At 37.6% G+C, this 24,565-nt stretch overlaps 1 protein-coding gene across 1 annotated transcript in view; it reads left to right on the top strand.

The window, feature by feature from the left end:
- GALC (galactosylceramidase) overlaps positions 1-24,261 on the top strand; it is a 76,381-nt gene extending 52,120 nt beyond the window's left edge. The window contains exons 14-17 of the mRNA XM_069092377.1: positions 1,934-2,114; positions 12,191-12,354; positions 14,726-14,802; positions 23,759-24,261. Coding sequence (XP_068948478.1) covers positions 1,934-2,114; positions 12,191-12,354; positions 14,726-14,802; positions 23,759-23,905 — 569 coding nt within the window. The 3' untranslated portion in view covers positions 23,906-24,261. The remainder of the gene's footprint in view (positions 1-1,933; positions 2,115-12,190; positions 12,355-14,725; positions 14,803-23,758) is intronic.
- Positions 24,262-24,565: the final 304 nt, after the last annotated feature.

The following is a 24,565-nucleotide window of genomic DNA, read 5'->3' as shown; positions in this document are numbered from 1 at the left end:
GATCACTTGAGCATCTGAGTGAATTGTGGCTTTCAGGAAGAGAGGCTGAAGGCAGGGAGACCAATTAGAACACAATTGTAAGACCCAAATATTAGCTAGATGAACAGAGAGAAAGGATGCATGGGAGAGTACTGTGAAAGTAGAAGGGCTAGACAGTATAATATTGCTTTGTTGTAAGAAATGATGAGTTGGTGGACTTAGAAAAATGTGGAAAGATTTAGACTTATCAAAGAAGAGGTTATCCACCGTCAGAGAAACAGAAGACAATACGTATAGTGTGGTCTTACATAGATGCATATGAATGTATATGTCTGTATATGAGTATGATTGTAGATATCTAAGTATATGTATGTATATATATGTATACACATATTTATGTGTATAGGTCTAATATATGTATGTTTGTGTATGTGTATATCTGCATAATTGTAGCCTTCTTAGGGGAGAGAGGTAGGAAGGGGGAAAAAAGAACAAAGTAAAAAATGCACAGCAGAGAACAAAAGAACACTTACAAGGAAGTAAAGAAAAGATACACAGCTTTGAATACAATCTAGTATTTATTGTGTAGGCTTTCTTTTTTTCTTTAAAAAAATTTTTTTTGTGTAAGCTTTCTTGAAATGGTAATTTATTGCTCTATATTTTGAATCCTTTCTTACATTCTGCTGTGCATATGGCAGTGATTTTTTTTTCTTACCTTATTTTTTATTTAAGTTTATAACATTTCTTTTTCTTTTCTATTTGTGTATTTCAGTCTAAAATAAATAATTGAAAGAAAGAAAAAGAAAAAAGTAGAAAGCACAAGATTTGGGTATGTGGGATGAGTGAGAATGAAGAGTCCAGATGATACTGAGGTTGTGTACCTGAGTGCTGTGATGAGGCCATCAGGAAAAATTCTGCGCCCTTTGGACCCCTTGTCCAGGATTTCCTTAGTTGTAAAATTGTTTGCATCAAGATGCGTCATGACAGGAGCCTAGCTATGTCATCCTCAAATGCTCAGGAAAGCTGAGTGGTTGCTATTGAACAACTCCCTGAGAAGCAGCCTAGTTAGATTAACTTTCTAAAAAGTGGCTTGGAATCTCTTTGGAAGAATTTATTAACCCAAATTTTCTATGTAGAAGTTTAACTTGTGGTAGAAGTTCTATTGTGCCAGAAGCTGTTTTTACTCTTATCTCTGAAGCCAGGAGGCTATTCTGAGACATCAGATCTAAAACTGATTCTATTACTAATTAGCTATTAAAGCTGTGAAAGTTAGAAATCAAAGGTAATCCCTGAAACCATCTTACAGTATTGCTAAGAGAACAAAATAAGGTCATGAATGTGACAACTTTGACAAACTAAAATTTTATGTAAATAAATGAGATATTGTTGTTAGAACTTCTATAGGCTTCAGCAAGTATGAGAGACTCTTATTTAACAGTAAAAGATGGTCTTGTGGATCTGGATGGAGCTTCAGACAAAAGCTACATTATATTCATTTTCAATAATACTAAATACCAAACCAAAATTTCAGCTGTTTTAGCTTCTTATGGCCCTTCTGCACATAATATAATGAAACCTAAATTTTTGCAAGGAAAAGGACTATGAGAAGTACCTTCAAAAGACATTAGAAACAAATTGTGGTGATTGTCTCCTAGTAAAGAAGAATGTGTGACTTCAAAAAAATAGGTTAAAATTGTTACACAGAATTTAATGTTTAATTCATTATATAGACGATAATAAGTGCTAGTTCTTTATTGACACAGTTTTAAGCCCTAGTCAGTTTGTTTGTGTGTAGACATGTGTGCATATACACGTATTACATATTTATATACATGTATATATGCATGATTTATTTTAGTTGATTTTTAGAAAGTTGCTCCATGAGTGACTAGAAGTATAAATCCAAAGTATTTAATATTGTAAACAAAATGATGATTTCTTATTTTCAAAACAGGTGATCCACCTTTTAGTGAAGCTCCAAATTTTGCTGATCAGACAGGAGTATTTGAGTACTTCACCAATTCCAAGTACTCTGGGGACCATGCCTTCACCTTACGCCAAGTGGTCACTCAACGACCTGTCACTTGGGCCTTTGATGCAGATCAAACTATCAGTATTATAGGAGATTATAACTGGTAAGTAAATTGGGGCTACCTGAACTGACTTGCTATCTTTGTGGTCCATTTTGAGGCAGTTCCAACAGTCAGTCTTGTGTTACTATGTAGTGGTTGCTAAATATCTGTTTGATAGATTGTATTCTCATCACTTTTATCAAAGTACGTTTCCCTTTCTGGACTTTGGTTTCCTCATTTATGAAATGAGGAAGTTAAATTAGACAGTCTTTAAGTTCTCTGAGTTCTCCCCTCCTTTGATTCTCTGATGACAAAATTGCAAATCTCTTCTTTTTTGAGGAGGGAGAGCCTACTGTCGTTCTTGCTCATCATTCAGTTCAGAGATAGGAGCATTTTGACTTGAATATGAAAATGAACAAATTCTGGAATGAAATGTAACTTCTGATTCATTTGACAGTGACATGTGCTCACAAGTTACACGTGTTTTAGAGTCTGTAAGTCACATTTTGTAGCTATTGGTCTCAGATTGCCACCTGCTGGATGAATTTTAGGACTGTGTGGATTATTCCTTTTGTGAAATTTAAGGTGAAATATTATCCTTGTCCAGTAGGTGGCATTAGTAAGAAGCAAAAACGGCTTTTATAATTGGATAGGTATTAAAATTCAGAACTTTACCTGTCTCATTGAACCAAGTGTTGTCTTCTCTACCTATTGCAATATCAGATCAGAGAGATGTAGTATAAGGAGTGAGGAAATATAGGTTAAAACTCTTGCCACCAGCGTTTGCTTCACTGTGATCACAGGTGTTTCCAGGTAAAAGGGATAGGATGGTTCTGACTTGCATTTTGATATGCACACATTCACGTCTCAGCCTTCCTGGGACTTAAAGCTCTTTGAGGGAGAGGAGGGTGTAATCTTTCACCTTTGTGTCCTTAGTGTCTTGCACCAATAACCATAGCATCATTCTGTCAGTCAGCCATCGAGCATTTATTAAGTACTTATTTTGTGCCAAGGACATGCTAAGTACTGGGAATAACTAGACAGTTGAAGTAAGTTATGAGTTATACCAACAAAAAATTTTGAGATTATTTATCCAAAATAGTATAAACTTCTAAAATAGTGAGTTAAAAGCTACTGTTGCTAGGTTGGAAAAGGAATTCAATTTGAGGCCGCTAATTTGATCCAAAGATGTAAGCTCTTCTAATAAAGAACTTGTGGTAGAGTCTGGCACTTATTTTTTCTGTTAAGATGAAAAATACTTTTACTAAGTGCCTACTATTTGGAATAAAAATGTTATAATGGAGAAGAACCTTTTACTTAATAAACATTTATTATTTACGCTTTGTGTGGCAGTGAGGTGGTAGAGTGGATTGAGGGCTGACCTTGGAGTCAGGAAAACCAGCTAGCTGTGCCAGTGGCCAGTCTTTGACAATAAGAGCACCCCCCTCAAAGGATTATTGTGGGGATCAAATGAAATAATAAAGTGTGTTCCAAAAGTTTGAATGCACTTTTAAGATGATAAAGCTTTAAAATTGCATTCCAACTTTTGGAACACTGGAGATGTAACAGTGTTTTGCTATGTAAGTGCTAGCCGTAGTGGACTGACTGAGTTAGGCTAATCTGTGGGTGACATGAAGTTTATCACTGTACTTAAAGTTTTCCCAGCTAGAGTAGGATCTTCTGGAACTTGAGGTTCACCTGCCATAGCTTTTGAGAGTCTAGGGCACATGTGGGGAACCTGTGGCCCTCTCAGTCCTCAAGTGCTGCCCTTTGAATACAAACTTTGCAGAACAAATCCCTGTGATAAAAGGATATGTTCTGTGAAGTTTGGATTTAGTCAAAGGGCCGCACTTGGGGACCGAGAGGGCCACATGTGATCTCAAGCCTGCAGATCCCCCACCCCTGTAAGGTCACCTCTGCATCGCAACAAAGCATCAGAGTAGTATTTTGGTGCTTTGAAAGGACTGCATCTTTGTGTTAAAAATGATAGCACATGAAATGTTTCCTGTTTCAGGCATTGAGGGATTGTATTTTAGCCATGGAATACACTGCAAAAATACACAGAGGCAGAAGGGGGCAGGATAAGATAAGGAAATTTGGTTGCTGTATAGAGTACATAAAGGGAAGTAATATGAAATCGGGTTGGAACCAAATTGGTCTTTTAATGGCAGGCTAAGAAGCTTGTTTCCTTCTCAGCAATATGCAACTGCTAAAGATTTCTGACCACAGGAATTCAATGGTCAGCTGCTGCTTATATGATCTATAAAGTTTGAATTGGAAAGGGAGACTGAAGACACTAAGATCATTGAAGAGGTTATTACAGTAGTCAAAGTAAGAGATGGGAGACTTAGGGCACATCTAATCTGGCTTCCTTCCTCTTTTATAAGAGGGAGTTGAGGCCTAGAGAGGTTAGATAAACTGTTGAAGACCACTAGCTAAATTGGCAGTATGGATCTAGAATCTGAGATTTCTTTCCCCCAGTCAGGAGTTATTTCTTTTGTACCAGGATGATTCCTGACAACTAGGAGTTAGTTATCTTAAATGTATTTAAACCTGTAATAATATAATCGTAGTTTTTGAAGAAATAATAGAGACCTACAGGGGTGGGGAACCTGCAGCCTCATGGCCACATGTAGCTTCAAGACCTCAGGTTTCCTACCCCTGATTCTAGACCATCATCCCAACCTGTGCACCCCTCTGTGATAGTATGGAAAGTGATCATCAGTCTACTTCTAGTATTAAATGGGGAACTTGGGCTTTTATAGCAGTCCATTTCATTTTTTCATACCTCTAATTTATTAGTTGTAGTCCACCACATTTATAGAGTATGTGTGAACATTTAGCCTATTACATTCCACAGTAGCTTTTCGAAGTAGAAATGGTAATTTCCTTATCTGAATAATGAAGAGGTTGAATTGTAAGACCCCTTCCAGTTCTAACATTCCATGATCTATGCCCTGTTTCTACATATAGAGAAACCTGAAAGCACAAACTACAATTTAATCCTCCTAAATAGCCTTCCTGCCTTGAGTTTCTTCTACCCTCCAGTTATTATTGTTATATTGTTCTTTCTAAAATATTACTTTCATCATATCACTTTCCTTCTCAGGAGCTTACAGTGACTTCATTGCCAACCAATATCAACTCTTAAGTTCCTGTTCTAGACTTTCAAGACCCTCTATGTGATGGGCCCTTGCCAGATTTCTCTCAGCTTCCCAACTCTGCTCGAGTCACATAGTTCTGCCCCCTGCATAGACCATCACTCATTTATGTGTCTGTGCTTTTTTCCCTACCCTTGTCCTTGCTTTGAGTACCATTATTATTTCTCTCCCATTATGTGTAAATAGTTTTCCCGTCAAGGTGAGTTACATTTTACCTTTTCCATGAAAACTTTTCCAAACTTAATCCCACACTGGACAGAGTTTAGCACTCTGTCCAGTCATCATTTCAGGGGGTATAGTGCCAATGCAATATTTACAGCACCTACAATCATGATAAAGACTGTGACTATAAATATTGCATGATGTTCGATTGCAAAATATACCAAACTCTCCATATAGAGGACAGAACCGAAACATTTATTTAGACACCAGAAAACCCAGTCCCAAAAGCATTAAACAGATTCCATCATAGTACCAAAGATATTCAGAAGCCATGAAAACACTGAGAGCCTTCTCTAACATCCTTAGCCTTCCCACAAACCAATACAAGATCAATATTTACTCACAAACCTCTCTCTCTCCTTGCCTGAGCTCTTCTCTCTCCCACCGTCTCTCTGGCTTTGGCCACCAGCTTCCTGTGGGCTCTGCTTCCCTTCATCAAACTCCTCCCATCACAGGCTCCACGTGACTGTATTCAGCCTATCAGGAGGCAGAGTTTATCTTCACAGCAGGGAAGCTTCCTGTGGGCTCTGCTCCATCCTTTAGCAGATTCCCTCCATCACAGAATGCTTGAAAGTCCTCTATTCCACTGCATGACCATGTTTTCCCCTGAAACATGATACTCAGTTTTGCTGGGTAGGTGACTCTTGGTTTTAATCCCAGCTCCTTTGACCTCCGGAATATCACATTCCAAGCCCTTTGATCCCTCAGTGCAGAAGCTGCCAGATCCTGGGTTATCCTGATGGTGTTTCCACAATATTCAAATTGTTTCTTCCTGGCTGCTTGTAATATTTTCTCCTTAATCTGGGAATTCTGGAACCTGGCTATAATATTCCTAGGAGTTTTCTTTTTGGGATCTTTTTCAGGAGGTGATCGGTAGATTCTTTCAACCTCTCTTTTGCCCGCTGGTTCTGAAACATCAAGGCAGTAGAAAACTTCTTTTATTGAGAATTTCTCGGACGATGATTTCTAGGTTCTTACTTTGATCATGGCTTTCAGGTAGTCCAATAATTTTTAAATTATCTCTCCTGGATCTATTTTCCAGGTCAGTGTTTTTCCCATGAGATATTTCACATTGCCTCCTATTCTTTCATTTGTTTGAATCTGTTTAACAGCATCTTTATTTCTCATAAAGTCATTAGCTTCCATTTGCTCCAATGTAATTCTGAAGCAATGATTCTCCTCATTGAGCTTCTGAGATTCTTTTTCCATCTGGCAAATTTGTTTTTTTTAAGGCTTTCTTCTCCTCATTGCCTTTTTGAGCCTCTTTTGCCATTTGAGTTAGGCTGTTTTTTAAGGTGTTATTTTCCTCAGTCAGGCTGTTGCCTCATTTCATAATTTTCTTGCATCATTCTCACTTCTCTTCCCAATTTTCCCTCCACTTCTCTTTATCTGCTTCTTAAGGTCCTCTATGGCCTGTAACCAGCTCATATTTTCCTTTGAAGCTTTTGGTGCAGGAGTTCTGCCTTCACTGTCTTCCTCCTGTTCCATGCTTTGCTCCTTTTTGTCCCCAAAATAGGAGTCTAATGTTGGATTCTTCTGTTTACTTTGCTTCCTTTGCCTGATCATGTTGCCACTCAATTACTTGACTTTTGGGCTTTTTGCCTCAGTAGTACTCTGCTACCAGACAGGGAGCTTCCGTCCCAAATACAGGGGTTTTCTGAGCTGCCGGCGGACTTAGTTGGGTGCCCTCTCTGAAGCCTCCACATGCTCTGGCAAGCTGGTCACACACCCCAGGACCTCCACCCTAGACTGCAATCCAGATCCAAGCAGGTTAAAGCAAGAGCGATTACCCCTCAGACTGGTGCTTAGTCCCCCTACACTCTGCAGGCCAGGAGCTGAAGCTGCCACGTGGGGCTGGCTGGCACCAGGGCCTCAGCGGCTTCTTTCCCCGCACTCCCAAATACTGGGTCCAAAAGTCCACAGTGTACTGACCTCTCACTTTGTCCTTAGCATCTATGTGTTGATAATTCTGGACCATCACAGCTGCTGCTGATCTGGAGTCCCTCTGGCTGGAGGCTAGTCAGGCCGGCCCTGGGGCTAAAGCCTCCATGTGGGGCGGGGCTCGGCTCCCAGAGCGCTGCGCTGGCCAATTCCTGCCAGCCTGCCAGGCTGTCCTCAGCGGGAGGTTAGCTTCTCTGTGTCATTTTGTGGTTTCAGTAGCTCCAAAGTTTGTTCAGAGTCCCCTTTTACATGGATTGGAGGTGGTGAGAGCTGGAACCACGTGGAGGTCCTGTTTCTACTCTGCCATCTTGACTCCGCCCCCCCAGAGTTTACTTTCAAAGCAAGAGAGGTCTTCCAACTCCCCCCTAGGTCTATTAAGGGGGAGGGAATAACTTCAAATTCCCATTCCCATTACAGGGGGCAAACTCTTTGAGGGAGGACTGAGGCACTTTTATTTTTATGTCTATCTTATTAGTACCCAACAAAGTGGTAAGCAGATAGTAGTTTCTCAGTAACTAATTATTGTTTTGATTAAGTTAGGTTACAGCTTTTGGCAGGCCAAACAGCATATTTATGCCATGCAAATGTTTCCCATTCAGTATCTTGAATACCTTAGGTCAGCCCTACAAAGTGCCACATGCCTCTGATGTATAAGAATTTCTACCAGAGGCTGGTATGTGGTATTAAATACCTTTAATCTCTTCTACTGGGTAGACAAAGGTCAGTGGAGCTCTCAGGCTTGGGAGTTCTGAGTTGCAGTGGGCCAAAGCCAATTGGGTGTATGTACTAAGTCCAGGACCAATATGGTGAGCTTGTGAGAATAGGGGGCCATCAGACTGTTGAAGGATGTCAAAAGTAGATCAAAGCTCCTCTGCCAAATAGAGTAAATTTGGGCCTCTAGCCCCACCACCACCAGCCTGGCCAAGGTGTAGGATATTCAGGCTTTCTTTAAAGGAAAAAAAAAATTTTTTTCTATGAGACAATTAGGAAGGATTGTTGATTTTGTTACTTACTTTCTAAGGGTGGCATAGGCTGATGAAAAAAAGGCTAATTTTTAAAATTGTTGGATGGAGAAGAAAGCTTGGGGTGCTTATTTGCAGTTCTACTTAAGTTGATCAAATCTCATTTTCTAGAAAAGTATAGAAATAGTGCCACCAGTTGTAAAAGTGCTTCATTTTGCAGCAGACTATGCCCTCTCTCTTGTTTAGCTTTCATGGAGTACCAACAGAATAATTTTAGCACTTCAAGTAACTTTAGCTGAAGTTACTTTAGATGTACTTTCCATTTTGTTAGTAATCATTGATTATAATCAGATTGGCAACCAGAAAATTGCATTTCGTTGCATATATCTGAACTCTGCAGCCTGAGTATCAAATTTACTTAGTTTATTGGCTGATATATATTTTTTCTTTTGCTTTCGTCAGCACTACAGAGGAATTATGTCTGCGGAAGAGTGAACTGCACTCTCTTCTATTTCATCCATTATCTATAAAATTTCCTGATAAGTGCTGAATCCAGAATCACTTATTATGGGTTGTGATATGTGAGGCAGAAAAAAATTGTAAGGTTTCTCTCCATTTAAATAGAAAGATGAGTTTATTGTGCTGCCTATGTTATTTGTGGTCTTTTTTAAACATTATCTGAATAGCAGGAAATGAAGTAGGGAGTATGGAGTGCATAGTTGATTAAATATGGTTTCTTCCCAGTAGATTTACAGGTTAAATAGCAAAGAGAATTTTTTTTTTATCCTTATACATACACTTGCAGTTGTGAAAACTAATATTGGGGTTTTTTTTTTTTTTGCTTTTTGGAGGGCGTTTAGGGTTAAGTGACTTGCCTGAGGTCACATGGCTAGTAAGTGTGTCAAGTGTCTGAGGCCAGATTTGAACACAGGTCCTTCTGACTTCAGGGCCAGTGCTCTATTCAATGCACCACCTAGCTGCCCCACTAAGATTGTTTTTGTTGTATAGTTGTACAGAGACATAGTTTGAGAAACCCTAGAGTGTATCTAATCTATTCTCCTTATTTTACAGATGTAGAAGCTGGGACTTTGGCTTTTCTGTAAAGTACTCTCTTCTCTCAATTATTTATTGTAATATTGAGGTGATTTTCTTAATTACAATTTCAGTTTGAAGAAGCAAACAGTTTTATTTTCCTTTAAATAGAATAGCTATTTACAGTATATGAATGATAATTCCAGAGCCAGCATCCCCTTACACACAGTGCCTGGGATACAATGGGAGCTTAATAATACTCATCTATTGATTGAAGGTCATCAGTAAAAAGAGATTTTGAGAGCTAAAGAAAACCCCCACTTAATTCTGGTTCCCCACTTTCATTCTTGTCCAGCTTTCTCAGAATATCATTACAAAAAATGTTACTTGCTTGACCCTAACCTCACAGTTTGAAAGAGTTGTTAGTCATTGAATAGTATATGAATTACTTTCAGAGATAATATAATTTGATTTTTGGTCATTCTTGACACAGAATCGAACAAAGCAGTTGCAACCATGTAGTTGCCCCCCGGATGGTATAAAATAAACCTAGGGAGAGTTCATTGTGAAAGCTATAGTTATTCCAGATTGCTTGAGAATTTATTAACTTTTTGGGGATGTTGCATTGATGTCTTTTTTTTTTAATATCATTTGGCAGCATTTCTTACACCCTTCTCTGATTTCCTTGGTCCCACCTCCCACCTCAAAGTTTAACCCTTCTTTGTAAAGAAGAAAAACAGTGAAGCCAAGGCATCCCAAACAGTGATCGTGTCTAACAGCATAGCCAATATTTAGCCCAGTCATCCCCCCAACTCTCTGCTCAAAGGCAGAGGTTATATATTTCATTATCTGATTTCCAGAGCCATTATTGTTTTGTTAGGTTTTTAAAAATAAATTTACCTTGAGTTTGACTTCCTTTTGGTTTTTATCATTTAAAAAATAAATTCGTGGAGAATTAGTGACTAGATTCATGTTCATATTGTTTATAAAGAGGAAGGGGAAAGGAAATTAGTAAGCATTTGTATAGTGCCCACTGCATGCTAGACACTATACTAAGTGCTTTATGATTATTATCTTATTTGATCCTCAAAATAGCCTTGCAAAGTAGGTGGTGTTATTATCCCCATTTTACAGTTGAGGAAACTGAGGCAAACAGGTTAAGTCACTTGCCAAGAATCTCACAGATGGTGTTTGAGGCTGGATTTGAGCACAGCACTCTATCAGCTATGCCACCTAGTTATTCATTTAGGTTGTGAGAGCATGTTAACTGCTAATCAAAACTTTGTTTCATGGGATGCCCTAGCTCAGACCTGCACAACTTGGTGGTAGGTAGGGGCCACAGTTAAAGTAAACTAAATTTCTTCAGGTGGCATAGAGGGTTTTAGTGGCTCACTTTCCAAGTAAAGGTATAATTAGTGATTATACTGTTTTGCAAATAAACCATGTTAAAAAAAAAAGAAAATTTCAATTAATATCAGTTAATTACACTTATTACTTAAGATTTTTATTTATCATGAAATTGTTCCTCTCAATCTAGAGACAGATTTATGATGGCTGGTTGCCGCAGGACACCTGACGAATAGGAGAGTGTGTAGTGGCAACCTACATGATGGGCACAGTAGTGACTAGTGGAAGGTGGGGTAAACAGGGCATGGACAAAGCACTTATTGCGTCTTTACTTTCTTTTACATCCTCTGCATTTTTTGTGGGCTGCTCGTTGGTAGACTGCAAGTGGGCTGCAGCCTGTATGTTGTATGCCCTATCCAAAGAACTCTTTCCCAGTGGTCCGTCTCCTGTTTGTGATTATATGTAGAGCAGACTCAGCTTTTCACCCAGAACCTATGTGCTTTTGGCCTTTCCAGAATGTTAGAACTCGCTAGAGCAAGAATCCAGGGTCTCCTCCTTATCACAAGGTGGCTTCACGGAGGAGTTGCAAAGCTGTCTTCTACTAGTTTATCCCTTCCTTCTGGACTCTTAAGTCTGGTTAAGTTTAAAGGCAAATACTTCTCTCTAGAGACCTGTTAACAGAGACAATGAATTGATTTGATTTAGTTCATATGAGAAATTACAAAAACTACAAGAGCAGAGGAGTCCCGGTACCTAGCTCTCTTGAGGCAGCTAGTTAGTGGGGTGGATATTAGACATTAAGTCGGGGAGACCTGAGCTCAGATCTTGCTCGGCCCTGTGATCTTGGACAAATCACTTATCTTCTGCTGTCTTGGTTTCCTCATCAGTAAAATGGGAGTAATAAAGGAACCTGACTCACAGAGGTCTTCGTATATGTGTAAAGATTTTGCAGATCTTAAGGTGCTATATAAATATAGTTATCCTTTCTGCATTGTGGGTGTTAGGGGGGTAGCACCCCTACAATCTGGAAAATCCACACAAAACTTTTTGGCCCTCCATTTTGTACCAGAGAAGAAGTCTGAATTTTTTCTTTTTCTTTTATGGGCTGTTTATACTACCTTACTGTAAAATTTGGGTTAAGTATTTATTTGGTCATAGGCTGTGTTGTCAACTGGCCTTATCATGTCATCTGCAGCTTCCGAAAAAGTCCCCCAAATTCCCATTTAATTTTTTATGCTGACCTACCATATATTGAAACTATGACAGGGAAAGTCGTGACGTGGAAGGGATAACTGTATGTGTTAACTGTCACTATTAGTAAGTGCAGTTAACCACTAGATGACATTAACTCTTAGAAAAATGCCACTTCTCCTACTCAGTCTAAATATAGAAACAAATGCTTACATAATACATTTAATTTCTACTTAGAAAAATATAATTTTGGTGGGAACTAATAGACAATTTTGTTCCCTAGGAAGAATCTTGTAATACGTTGTGACGTCTACATAGAGACACCAGATATCAGTGGTGTGTTCATTGCTGGAAGAGTAAATAAGGGTGGGGCAATCATCCAGAGTGCTATGGGAATTTTCTTCTGGGTTTTTGCAGATGGTACTTACCAAGTTACAGAAGATCTCGGTAAGTAAATATTTATATGTCACTTGATAAACAACCATTTATTGGCTGTTGCTGAGTTGTTTCAGTCATGTCTGACTCTTTGTGACCACATTTGGTAGTTTCCTTCTCCAGCTCATTTTACAGATGAGGAAGCTCAAGCAAACAGGGTTAAGTGACTTGCTCTGGGTCACACAGCTAGTAGTGTCTGAGGATGGATTTGAACTCAGGCTGACTTCAGGCTGAACGTACATAGTGTCTGGCATGTAATAGGTGTTTAATAATGTTTGCTCTACCCTATTTTTAATATTTATTTACTTATTTAATATTTTAATACTCCCCTTCAAGAATTTTAGTCTAGACAAACTGACCTTACAATTCTTCACTCATAGTGTCCATTAATTCTCCCATCTCTTTGCCTTTATAGTGACTGTTACTAATATCTAGAATGTGTTTCCTCACCTCCTCTGCCTCTAAAAACCACTAGTTTACCTTCAAAACTGGCCATTTAGAGAGAGCAAGAGATAAAAACAGATGGTCAGTCCCAGTGCTATATTGGTACTCTATACACTACTATTAACTATTGTTATCATTGCTACTAATAATAACTGTTAATACTAAGAGATCTCATTGAAGGCCACTGATTCATTAGATAGACCCCTTTGAAGAAGACTTATAGGATATGGACATAAGTTACATAGTCACCAAGTCAGACAGTCAATAAGGATTTGTTTTTTCCTTTTGGAGGGGGGAGGGCAGGGCAATTGGAGTTAAGTGACTTGCCCAAGGTCACATGGTTTGTAAACGTTAAGTGTCAGATTTGAATTCAGGTCCTCCTGACTCCAGGGCCAGTGCTGTATTCACTGCACCACTTAGCTGCCCTAATAATAAGGATTTTTTAAGCATCTATTAGGTTCTTTGTATTTTGCTAGTCCCATAGGTTGAGAAGCTATGTTTATGTTGTTATTTGCACTGAGAGGAAAATACCTTAAGTAAAATGTGTATTTGATAGAGTTCATATTTAGTCAAAAGTCACAATTCACACTCCCTTCCTACCTACCCCCTACCCCCCAGTCTCCTGCTCCTAGACTGAATAATAGTCCAGGATAGCCTTGTGACCCTTTTGGCTATATAAGCACTGACTATTAGAATTAACCCCTTAGTTAAAACCCCAAGGGAATGCCTGCTTCTTGAGCAGATTGAAGCCTGTAAATCAGACCAACTCAAGTGAAGATATCAAAGTAATAAGCATAGAAATCAGCAAGTCTATCTAAATTTTTCATTTTTTTCAGAAAACAGTATATTCTCCAAAAAAGAGAAAGCGGAATTAGAATGCAGGGCTAGAGAGACAGAAGAAAAACTTTCAAGACACCAAATAAGATTAAAAGAACATATGAACTTCAATTCCAAACTTGAAAATTGGATGTGAAGAGATTATCTAAGAAGTATAGGTCTTCCAGGAAGAAAAAAAAAATCAAGCAAAAGAAAACCCAAATATCATACCAAAAGAATAATGGCCATATACAGATTAAGAATATTAATAAAGGACCCCTCATATTTAACTGACAAAACATGCTAATAAAACTTCAGAACTACCAAAGGAATAATTTATAAACCTAGATAAAATGGTAACAGTGTTCGTTTGGAGGAACAAGAAAGATATAGGCAAGGGAAATAAGGGATAAAATGTAGAAAAGAAATGGGATATTGGCACTTCTGGACCACAACCTGTATTATCATGCAACAGCCAGCAAAATATTTTGGCATTGGTTAAAAGAGACTTCATAAATAGGACAGACCAGACAAGGGAGCACCAGATTAACAAAATTAGTAAATTAGCTAACCTGATGAAGAAAAATAGAGTGGAAAATCACATTAGCCAACTTGAATTGACAATGAGTGGAGAGGAAATAAAGTGTGATATATGCAGTTATAACCCAGAAAACTAAGAGTTCAGTTGAAATTGATAAATATCTACAAAAATATAGAAAACTCATAATGTGTTTTCAGTATATAGCAGGCCCATCCATGTCACTTCTAAAACAGTAAACAACCAGAAGCCTAAGACTTTGTTGAATGAGGAGCTTTGCTTATTCATCTTGCATATGTAACACAGTTCTTAATATTGAGTTGATTCCCAACTGTTTCTTGAGTAGGGGGCAAGTTTGATTTTCCTCCCAGCTACACTGTCAGTAATTTGAAGGCATTTGAAATATTTGTTAATATTTCTGTATTAAGTTATAAATCTATAAATGAAGCTAGTTAATTGTTTCATGAGGAATCATTCCTTAAAGGCCAGGATTAAATGTCCTGTTAATATCCCACCTTGACTCTTGTTTCTGTGATTTAAGTCAGAAAAAAAAAATCCATCCACATGTTCTATTTTCTTTTGCAGCTGGAATTTTGATAGTGAAGAAAGGACTTGCTAATGTCAGGTCTGGAAAATGGTATACCCTCATTCTGAACATTAACGTAAGTAATGTTGTTCAAAGTGCTCACAGCTAAAGCATTCTTTTGTGACAATAATAACAACAACTGTCATAATAATAGCTAACATTCATAAAGCATCTATGATATGCCAGGCAATTTTGCTAAGTGCTTCATAATTAATACCTTATTTGTTCCTCAGCAGCCCTGGGAGGTAGATACTATTATTATTCCCATTTTACAGACAAGGAAACTGAGGCAGGGGTTAAATGATTTGGCTGGGGTCACACAGCTAGTATTTGAACTCAAGCTGGATTTGAACTTGGGTCTTCCTGACTGCAGTGCTTTATCCACTGTACTGCCTAGCTGTCAGTAGCACATCTTTATTACTTTGATTCATTACTTATTTTTGCTGACAAAGGGGAACGTTGGTACGAATGACAGGAAACTGGACAAGCTCCCTAGTTGGATTGGTACCAGATAGCTGGTGTACATTGGCAAACCCTGTTACCAGGATGTCAGGGGATAGCTTTGGGCCTATATGTGAATAGTTTTACAACTGATGCTGTCTTTTAGCAGAAATTTTGGTTTTTGTGTATTAAGGAACTACTTATTGACCATAAGTAACTGCTAATTCTGAACTTCTAAATCATTAGTTTGTATAATAGAGGTAGCAAAGAGCTTGTGTTAAAACTAGTGTGTATGGGGAGTTTTACCTTGAGTACCATGAGTAGTCTTGCCAGGGAGCATGGAAAGGCATGTAGAATAGGGGACATGCTTCTATGTGACTCCTCCTCCCCTTCTGCTACTACAGTAGCCCTTACTGTGTGCCCCAGGTATAGTGCTAAGCACTTTAAAATTATTTATTATTATATTATATATTAATTATTGTATCCTCACAATACCCCTAGAAGGTAGGTACTATTATTATCCCCATTTTATAGATGAAGAAACTGAGGCAAACAGAGATTAAGTGATCTGCCCAAGGGTCACTTTAGTAAATGTTTGAGGCTAGGGGCAGCCAGGTAGCACCGGCCCCAGAGTTGGGATGACCTGGGATCGAATCCGGGCGCAGATACTTAGCACCACACCCAAAAATAACTGGCCGTGTAACCTTGAGCAAGTTACTTAACCCCAATGCTTTAAAAAAAAAGTTTGAGGCTGGATTTGAACTGGATCCGAAGAGGCTTTTTACCAGTAGTCTAGCCCGATGATGATTCTTTGGCCATGGCAATCCACGAGAAAAAAAAAGGCAAATACAAAGTGACTCCCAGTCTTCTATTTTAACAATAACATTGTGTTTTAAAAGCAATTTTGTTTTTCGGTCTGTTGTATATACTAAAAGTCTAAGAATATTCCTTCCTGTGACAATGGTGAAAGTGGCAGAAAAGGGGACAAAGGGTCTTGAGAATTTTTTAGACTCTATAAAATCTTAGCTCTCTGTTGGTACTCTAAATGTGAGATCCTTGTCCATTTACTGGCAAGTGGGCATATTGCTATAAGAATTGAATCATATCAATCTTGACATTCTCACTATATACAAAATCTAGATGAAAGAAGGCAGTTACATAGCTAAGAAGAATGTGACTTATAGGTTCTCACTGAAGAAAGAAATGTTTTAAAAATTGGTGAAGTTGGTTTTATATCTGCAGGGGCAATAAGAAAAATCATTCCATGGATATCTGGTCATTTTCTGTTGTGGTGTTCCTGATAAGTATTTGCAAAAATACTGCCATGAAAATAATTGTAGCTTATGTACCATAATAATCATAATCATAGTCATAATATAATAATAGTGGGCCTTCCTATAGCACTGAAAGGTTTTTGCAAAGCACTTTATAAATATTATGTCACTTAATCCTCACAACAATCCTGGGAGATAGAAGCTCTTATTACCCTCATTTTACTGATGAAGAAACTGAGTCAGACAGAGGTTAAGAGAATTTGCTCAGAATCACACAGCTAGTAAGTGTCATAGTCAGTCTTTGAACCCAAGTCTTGATTCCAGGTTCAGCACCATCCACTGTGTTATCTAGCTTCCTGATGCGTGTGCTGAAGGGGTTGAGAAAATTGTATAAATTTGGAGGGTCAATAAGACCCTCCAAATTAAATAAAGATATATCTGAGAATAGGTGAAGATGGTGAGCAATTTGTTGGAAAATAGGAGTCAGGAATAATGAATGAGAGAGGCTAAGACATGTAAATTGTTCAGAAGCTTTTTGATTTTGTATATTGTGATATCAGGAAAACTTTCTTTAAGAAAGATATCAGTAGACACTTGACTTGGTGATCAACATTCTATTTTTGTGGAGGAGACGAGACTTATGATTTTATTGGTATAGGGACCTAGGGAGCAAATGTAATACCATTTGTGCGACAAATCATAGTCTTAGGTAGTTTCTTAGGCTACTGAAAGATCTAAGTGATTTGCCCAGGATAACACAGCTGATATGTATCAGCAGTGGGTAGTGAACCTAGATCTTCCTGCCTGAAAGGCCAATTTTCTGTCCATTATCCTATGGCTTCTGCTAAAAACTAAAGTAACATCCAAAAAATGAAATTGTTTTTATTTTAAATGATGGGAAACAAATTTTTATTGATGTGGGAGCCATTCCAGAGCCAGCTGTCTGTGTATAATAGGGCCATTGACTTATTAGAGATGAAAAATGATAAAAATGCAAAATGCAATTCAAACAGGTTAATCCTCACCTACTGAAATAAGTTACTGATAATGAAGAATTTATCATAGTATAATATATATGTACATGGCATAATAATTACACCCAAAATCTTAACAATTTCCCCAAATAGGAATATCTGGAAAAGCTCATCATCCACAAGGAATCTTTCTTTGATTAGGTCTCTAAGCTCATTGTACTTGATATATTGGTAGACAGCTTTGGTGAGCATGTGTCTCGTTGTCTTATGCCTCATTTAATGTTTGTGATCAGAGGGCCATGAGATCAAGAGTCTAAAAAGTGCCTTAGTCAGGAAAGACTTGACTTGCCTAGTGGAGAAAGATAGTAGGCAAAACAACACTATTCTAGAAAATAAACTCTTATAGAGAAGGATGACAGAAGATTATGAGTAATATCACCTCATAAAACAGAAATAGTGTTTAGCAAAACCAAGGCAAAGAAAGATGGAAAGAGATGCAAACAGAGTAATCTTGAGAGCATTTAAAGATAAGATGGAAAGAAGAAAATAGTAGAACTGTACAAAAGATTTGCAGATTTTTAAAAATATAAACTTTTTTCACAATAAAGGTCAATAGAGACATTAGACTAACATCATATTCTCAGATGTCCTTAAAGAGGAGGTATGGGAACAAAGACAGGAAAAGCAGCCAGAATTACTAGGTCAGTTGTACCTAGAGAAGATCTGTGCTCTACACAGTCCTGAAGATATGGAGGGATCAATTCACAAAGTATCTGAAGGAGAATGAGATAGAATCTAGCTGTAGGAACAAAAAAACCCCTCATCCATCATTAATACTGAAAAAGATCAGACAATTGGTTAGAAAGAGATTACAGGGAACCCTTTGCTGGCACTGGGTTCAGCTGGTGCTAATTGGAACTCTGTTGCTCATAAGCAGTCCTCCATTGCGTTTGCAGGGCAAAGAAGAATGCCTGTTATGGGTCACGAGGGAGCAGTGTACCTGGCCACAGTTCCAGGGCCAAGAGGAGCACTAACACTTGCAGCTGCAGGGGATCAGGTACCCTTTCTAGGTAAAAACCAGAGTGCAGACCAGGAATGCAGGGACCACACCTCTTCCCAGATAATACTACCTTGGAAACACAGAAAACCTGTAGACCCCCTTAGAACTAGCTCTGAGAACAGCAGCACAGAAAAGGCAGAAGCTAGGCATAGTGCTTCTCCATTCACAGGTGAAGAGACACCAACTTTAACATATAGTTCAAAATGAAAAAATGGTTGGGAAAATGAGAAAACACCAAAAAAAAAAAAAGTTGGCCATAAAAAGCTACTACAGTGTCAGGGAAGACCAAGACATAAACTTAGAAGAAGGAAATTATTCAAAAAGAAATAACAAATAGGGGCGGCCAGGTAGCACAGCGAGTAAGAGCACCGGCTCCAGTGTTGAGAAGACCTGGAGATCGAATCCCGGGCTCAGACACTTAGCACCCACCCAGAAACACCTGGCCGTGTAACCTTGAGCAAGTTACTTAACCCCAATTGCTTAGGGGCAGCCAGGTGGCTCAGTGAGTAAGAGCACCGGCTCCAGTGTCGGGATGACCTGGATCAAATCCGGGCTCAGATACTCAGCACCACACCCAGAAATAACTGGCCGTGTAACCTTGAGCAAGTTACTTAACCCCGATTGCTTTAAAAAAAAAAAAAGAAATAACAAACAAAGCCTTAAAGAAATGTGCTAATTGGACCCAAAGCAAGCAAGAATTCCTGGAAGAGTTAGTGGGAAAAAAAAAGAGCAGTAGTGGAAAAATTGGGAAAAGAAATGAGTGATGCAAGAAGATTATGACAAGAAAATTAACATCTTGGGTAAAAGGCACAAAAAAAAATACTGGAGCAAATAACACCTTAAAAAAACAAGAATTGAACTAAATGATAAAGGAGGTATAAAAATTGATTGAAGAAAACTCCTTAAAAAGCAGAATTGGTCAAATGAAAAAAGTACACAAACTAATTGAAGAAAATTCCTTAAAAATTAAAATTGGGCAAATGGAAGCTAATGGCTCCATGAGACTTCAAGAAACAATAAAACAAAGTCAAAAGAATTAAAAAAAAAATAGAAGAAAATGAGCACTATCTCATTGGAAAAACAACTGACCTGGAAAATGGATCAAGAAGAGATAATTTAAGAATTATTGGGCCACCTTAAAGACACGATCAAAGAAAGAGCCAATATCAGATCAGAGCGTAAAGTAGAAATTGAAAGAATCAACCGATTAACACCTGAAAAACATCCCAAAATCAAAACTCCCAAGAATATTATAGTGAAATTTCAGGACTCCTAGGTCAAGAAGAAAATATTTCTAGTAGCTAGAAAGAAACAACTCATGTATCATGGAGCCATAGTCAGGATCACATAAGATTTAGAGGCTTGCATGTTAAAGGAATGGAGGGGCTTGTAAAATGCTAGTCTAGAAAGCATAGGAACTAGGATTATAACCAAGAATAACCCACCCTGCAAAACTGAGTGTAATCCTTCAGGGGAAAGAATGGATATTTAATGTAATAGAAAACTTGGAAGTGCTCCTGATGGAAAGTCCAGAGATGAATAGAAAATTTGACTTTAAAACAGAAACTTCAAAATAAGCAGAAACAGGTAAAAATGAAAGAGTAATCATAAGGGACTCAATAAAGTCAGACTATTTACAGATGATACATGTAGCTCCTAAAAATTTTATATTAGTTAGAAGGAGTCTACATAGACAGAGGTCATGGGTGTAAGTCAATTAGGTTGTGATGATCTCTACCCCCCAAAAAATGTAAGGGTGAGAAGAGGGATGCACTGAGAGAAGGATGAAGAGAGAGGTAGAATGGAGAAATTTTTCTCACATAAAAGAGATGTGCAAGGTAGAGCTTTTATAGTGGAAGGAAAAGTAGGGTGGTGGTGGTATGCAATGCTTGAACCTCACTCTCATCAGAATTGGTTCAAAGAGGGAACTCAGTTTGGTATAGAAGTTTATCTTAGCCAATAGGAAAATAGGTAGGAAAGGGAATAAGAGATAATGGGGTGTGGGGTGGCTAGGTGGCGCAGTGAATAGAGCACCAGCCCTGGAGTCAGGAGGACCTGAGTTCAAATCTGGCCTCGGACACTTAGCACAAAAACTAGCCATGTGACCTTGGGCAAGTCACTTAACCCCAATTGCCCCTCCAAAAAAAAACTTCCTTGGGGTGGCCAGGTGGTGCAGTGAGTAAGAGCAACAGCCCCAGAGTCGGGATGATCTGGGATCAAATCCGGGCTCAGACACTCAGCACCACACCCAGAAATAACTGGTCGTGTAACCTTGAGCAAGTTACTTAACCCCAATTGCTTTAAAAAAAAAGAGATATAATTGGTGAAGGGTAGGGCAATGATTAAAGAGAGGGCAGATTAAGGAATGTAGTTGTTAGAAGCAAAACAGACATTTGAGGAGGGACGGTATAAAAAGAAAGAGAAGAATAAATAGAAGAAAATAGAATGGAAGGATATATACAGTTAGTAATCATAGCTGTGATTGTGAATTGGATGTGCTAACCCATAAAGTGGAAGCAGAGAGCAGAATGTATTAGAAATCAGAAGTCAGCAATATGTTGTATACAGGAGGCACATTTGAAACAAAAAAGGAACACATAGAATTAAAATAAGGGGCTTGAACAAAATTTATTATGCGTTAGGTGAAGTAAAAAAGTCAGGGGTAACAATCATGATCTCAGAAAAAGTAAAAGCAAAAATAGACCAATTTAAAAGATAAAATCGGGAAAGTACATTTTGCTAAAAGGTACTATATACAATGAAGTAATATGAAAACATTTTACGAGTTCCTTTGATAAAGACCTCATTTCTCAAATATAGGGTGTACTGAATCAGATTTATAAAAATAAGAGCCATTCCCCAATTGATAAATGATCAAAGAATATGAATGGGTAGTTTTCAGAAGAAGAAATAAAAACTATAGTCATATAAAAATGCTTAAAATCACTATTGATTAAAGAAAAGAAAATTAACATAACTTTGAGGAATCACCTCATTGCTATCAGAAATGACAAATGCTGGAGGGTATGTGGGGAAATAGGTACCTTTCTGAACTATTAATGGGGTTGTGAACTAGTCCAACCATTATGGAGAACAATCTAGAACTATACTCAGTAGACTATAAAACTCTATACCCTTTGACCCAGCAATGCTACCACTAGGTCTGTACCCCCAAAAAAATCAATGGAAAAGGAACTATATGTTTAAAAATATTTATAACAGTCTTTTCTGCTGGTGGCAAAGAATAGGAAATTTAGAGGATGCCCATTAATTGGGGAATAGCTGAAGATGTGGCATATGATTGTGCTGAAGTAGTCCTGTACTATAAGAAATGATGGTAGGAGTGGTTTCAGGAAAACATGTCAAGACCTGTACGAACTGTTGCAAAGTGAAGTGAGAAGAATTGTGATATTGTGCACAGTAACAGCCATATTGCAATGATGATCAACAATGTTGTATGATGATCAGCTTGGTTACTATGATCAATACAGTGATCCAAGCCAATTCCAAAGGACTCATGATGAAAAAATGCTATTCACCCTCAGAAAATTAAACTCTGAATACAAATTGAAGTATACTTGCTTTTTTTTTTTTGAGGTTTGTGTGTTTATGTGTGATATGTCTAATATGGAAATGTTTTGCATGATTTCACATGTATAATTGATGCATTCTTTGTTTTCTCAGTGGATGGTGGAGGATTGGGAGGGAGGGAAAGAATCTAGAACTCAAAATTTTAAAAGAATGTTAAAAATAACTTTTAAAAAGATATATTTAGTTTAAGACATGAAAGTATTGATTGAATTTTATACTATTTGCTGAAATGCAAGAGAAGATGATGAAGCTTTCAGTGAATTCCATAGTGGTTTATGTATATTGGCATTGCAACCTCACAACAGCCCCTTGTGGAGAGTGTTATGGCCTGTTAGAATATGAGCCTGTTGAGGATAGGGGCTGCTTCCATTTCCCCTCCCCCCAGTACTTAGCACATTGTAAGTGTTCAGTAAATGCTTTTTCATTAAAAAAATAAAAAATAAAAGCATATTGTTCAGAATGTGGGAGTTGGTAATTCTGCTGTGTTCACCTCCCTGATCAGACCTCATCTGGAGTGTTATGTTCAGGTCTAGGTGCCACATTTGAGAAAGAATATTGCCATTCTTGAATACATCCAGAGGAGGGTTGCTAAATTAATAAAGTCTTAAAACCATGTATAGGAAAGTTGGTTGATCCTGAGGTTACTTAAAACGTGGAGAATAGGGGAAATGTGGGGGTGATGATAGCTCTTCAGATACTTGAAAGTTCTGTCTTTTTGAAAAAGGGTTGTACTTATTTTGCTTGGCTTCAAAGGCCAGACTAGGAACAGTGGATGGAAGTTAAAGATTTTCGCTCAGTGTAAGGGAAAATGTCCTAATAACTAGAACTGTCCAGAATTGGAATGGGTTATTTTGGTCCTCAGGGGAATGAGTGACTTCTCTATCACTGGAGGTGTGACTTCAAGTGAAGGCCTGTTAGACATGGTATAGGAGATATGAGTTCAGAAGATCCCTCATAACCCAGAAGTTCTTCATTCCATGAAGTTAGTTGATTATACCTTACTTCACCTTGCTATTCTGCACTTAGTATTTGGAATAATGATCCTCCTTTAAGAGCTTTCAGCACATCACATGGTAGTGAGTCCTAGTTTTTGGTGATAATAGGCTAATTGATAGCCTGTAGATAAGCTGCTAGTCCTTTGAACTGAAATGGAATTGTTCACAGTGACTAGAAGCTAATCTATTAATTATCAGTGTACAAGAACGTACAAAAACAAATTAACACATAGAAACAAAACTCTGAATTGATTTTGAGTGTTTTTCTTAATTTATTGAGTTACTTGGAGAGCATTATATTTTGTTACTAAATTTGACTCCAGTTTTAACTATTGTTAGCTATTTTTTAAATTGATGAAATATTGGAGTAGTTCTTTTAATCAAATACTATATCTGTCTATCTACATACATATCTCCATATATATAATTTACATATATATATAAAATCAATCAGTATTTATTAAGCTTCTATTATGTGCCAGTCACATAGAACTAAATGAAGAAAGTTACCTGAAATCCTTTTAAAATTTTGACTTTGACCTACATTTTGTTAAATTGTATTTTGTTATCTAGAAATTCAGAGGTAAGCACAACAACTAGCTAGGTTGGCTACTAATAATATTAAAATTTTACATAGTATTAAGGAGAAAAAAATTTTATGAGTATGTATATAGTAACTTTTTTTTTTTTTTAACAGGGCTCTTCTGTTGGTGTCGTACTAGATAATATGCTTCTCTGGAAAGGCATGCTGTCCTCACATTCCCAGAATGGTTGGGCAGCAATTGGAACACATAGCTATGAGTTTGCACAGTTTGACAACTTTCACGTAGAGGCTAGAGATTAGAGTTCTTGAAACTTTCAGATAATGACTCTTCTCTTGTCCATACTTCATTTGAGTTTGGAATCAAAGTTGGTTCCTTGGGGCTTTTTGAGACTGAAAGAATTTGTTTTTCATACTTGATACTACTGTATAATTTATTTACTTTTTTCTTATATTTATTCTAATTTTTCAACATCACTTCATAGATTATATATTGCTTCCTTTTCTTAACAATTTTGCCATTGAGATCTCACAGTGATTATATTCTGATATTGAGAGAATTGCACCCTTTTATTTGGTTTGTAATTAGTTATGTGGTATGTGTGCTGAAAGATTTTTCCATGTTGTGTAACACTAATAAACATAACTTTAAAGGCTTATTTATTATTGTTTGACATACATGTGTCACATGTCACGATAAAAGAAAAACTTTCTTAATCTTCAAAGTATCTTTTGTTTCCACCAAATAGTCTAATGCAGTGCCCAGGGGAGCTTACAGGTAGTGTTTTATGGATTACCATGGTGCTTCAGCCTTAAATTCTAAAAGTACTTTAAAAAAAATGGTAATATAAGCAAATACAGGACCATTTCTGAAATGCCTTATTGGTATACTATGTCCTAAACTTTCTTCAGTCAGTAATAGAGAAATAAATAGATAATTTGGGACCTTAATTGTATAATATT

Source organism: Petaurus breviceps, unplaced genomic scaffold, assembly GCF_028583685.1.
Source record: "Petaurus breviceps papuanus isolate PSGF00001 unplaced genomic scaffold, PetGlider_PUasm1.0 189, whole genome shotgun sequence".
Lineage (NCBI taxonomy): Eukaryota > Metazoa > Chordata > Mammalia > Diprotodontia > Petauridae > Petaurus > Petaurus breviceps.
This window is presented reverse-complemented; position numbering and strand designations above follow the sequence as displayed.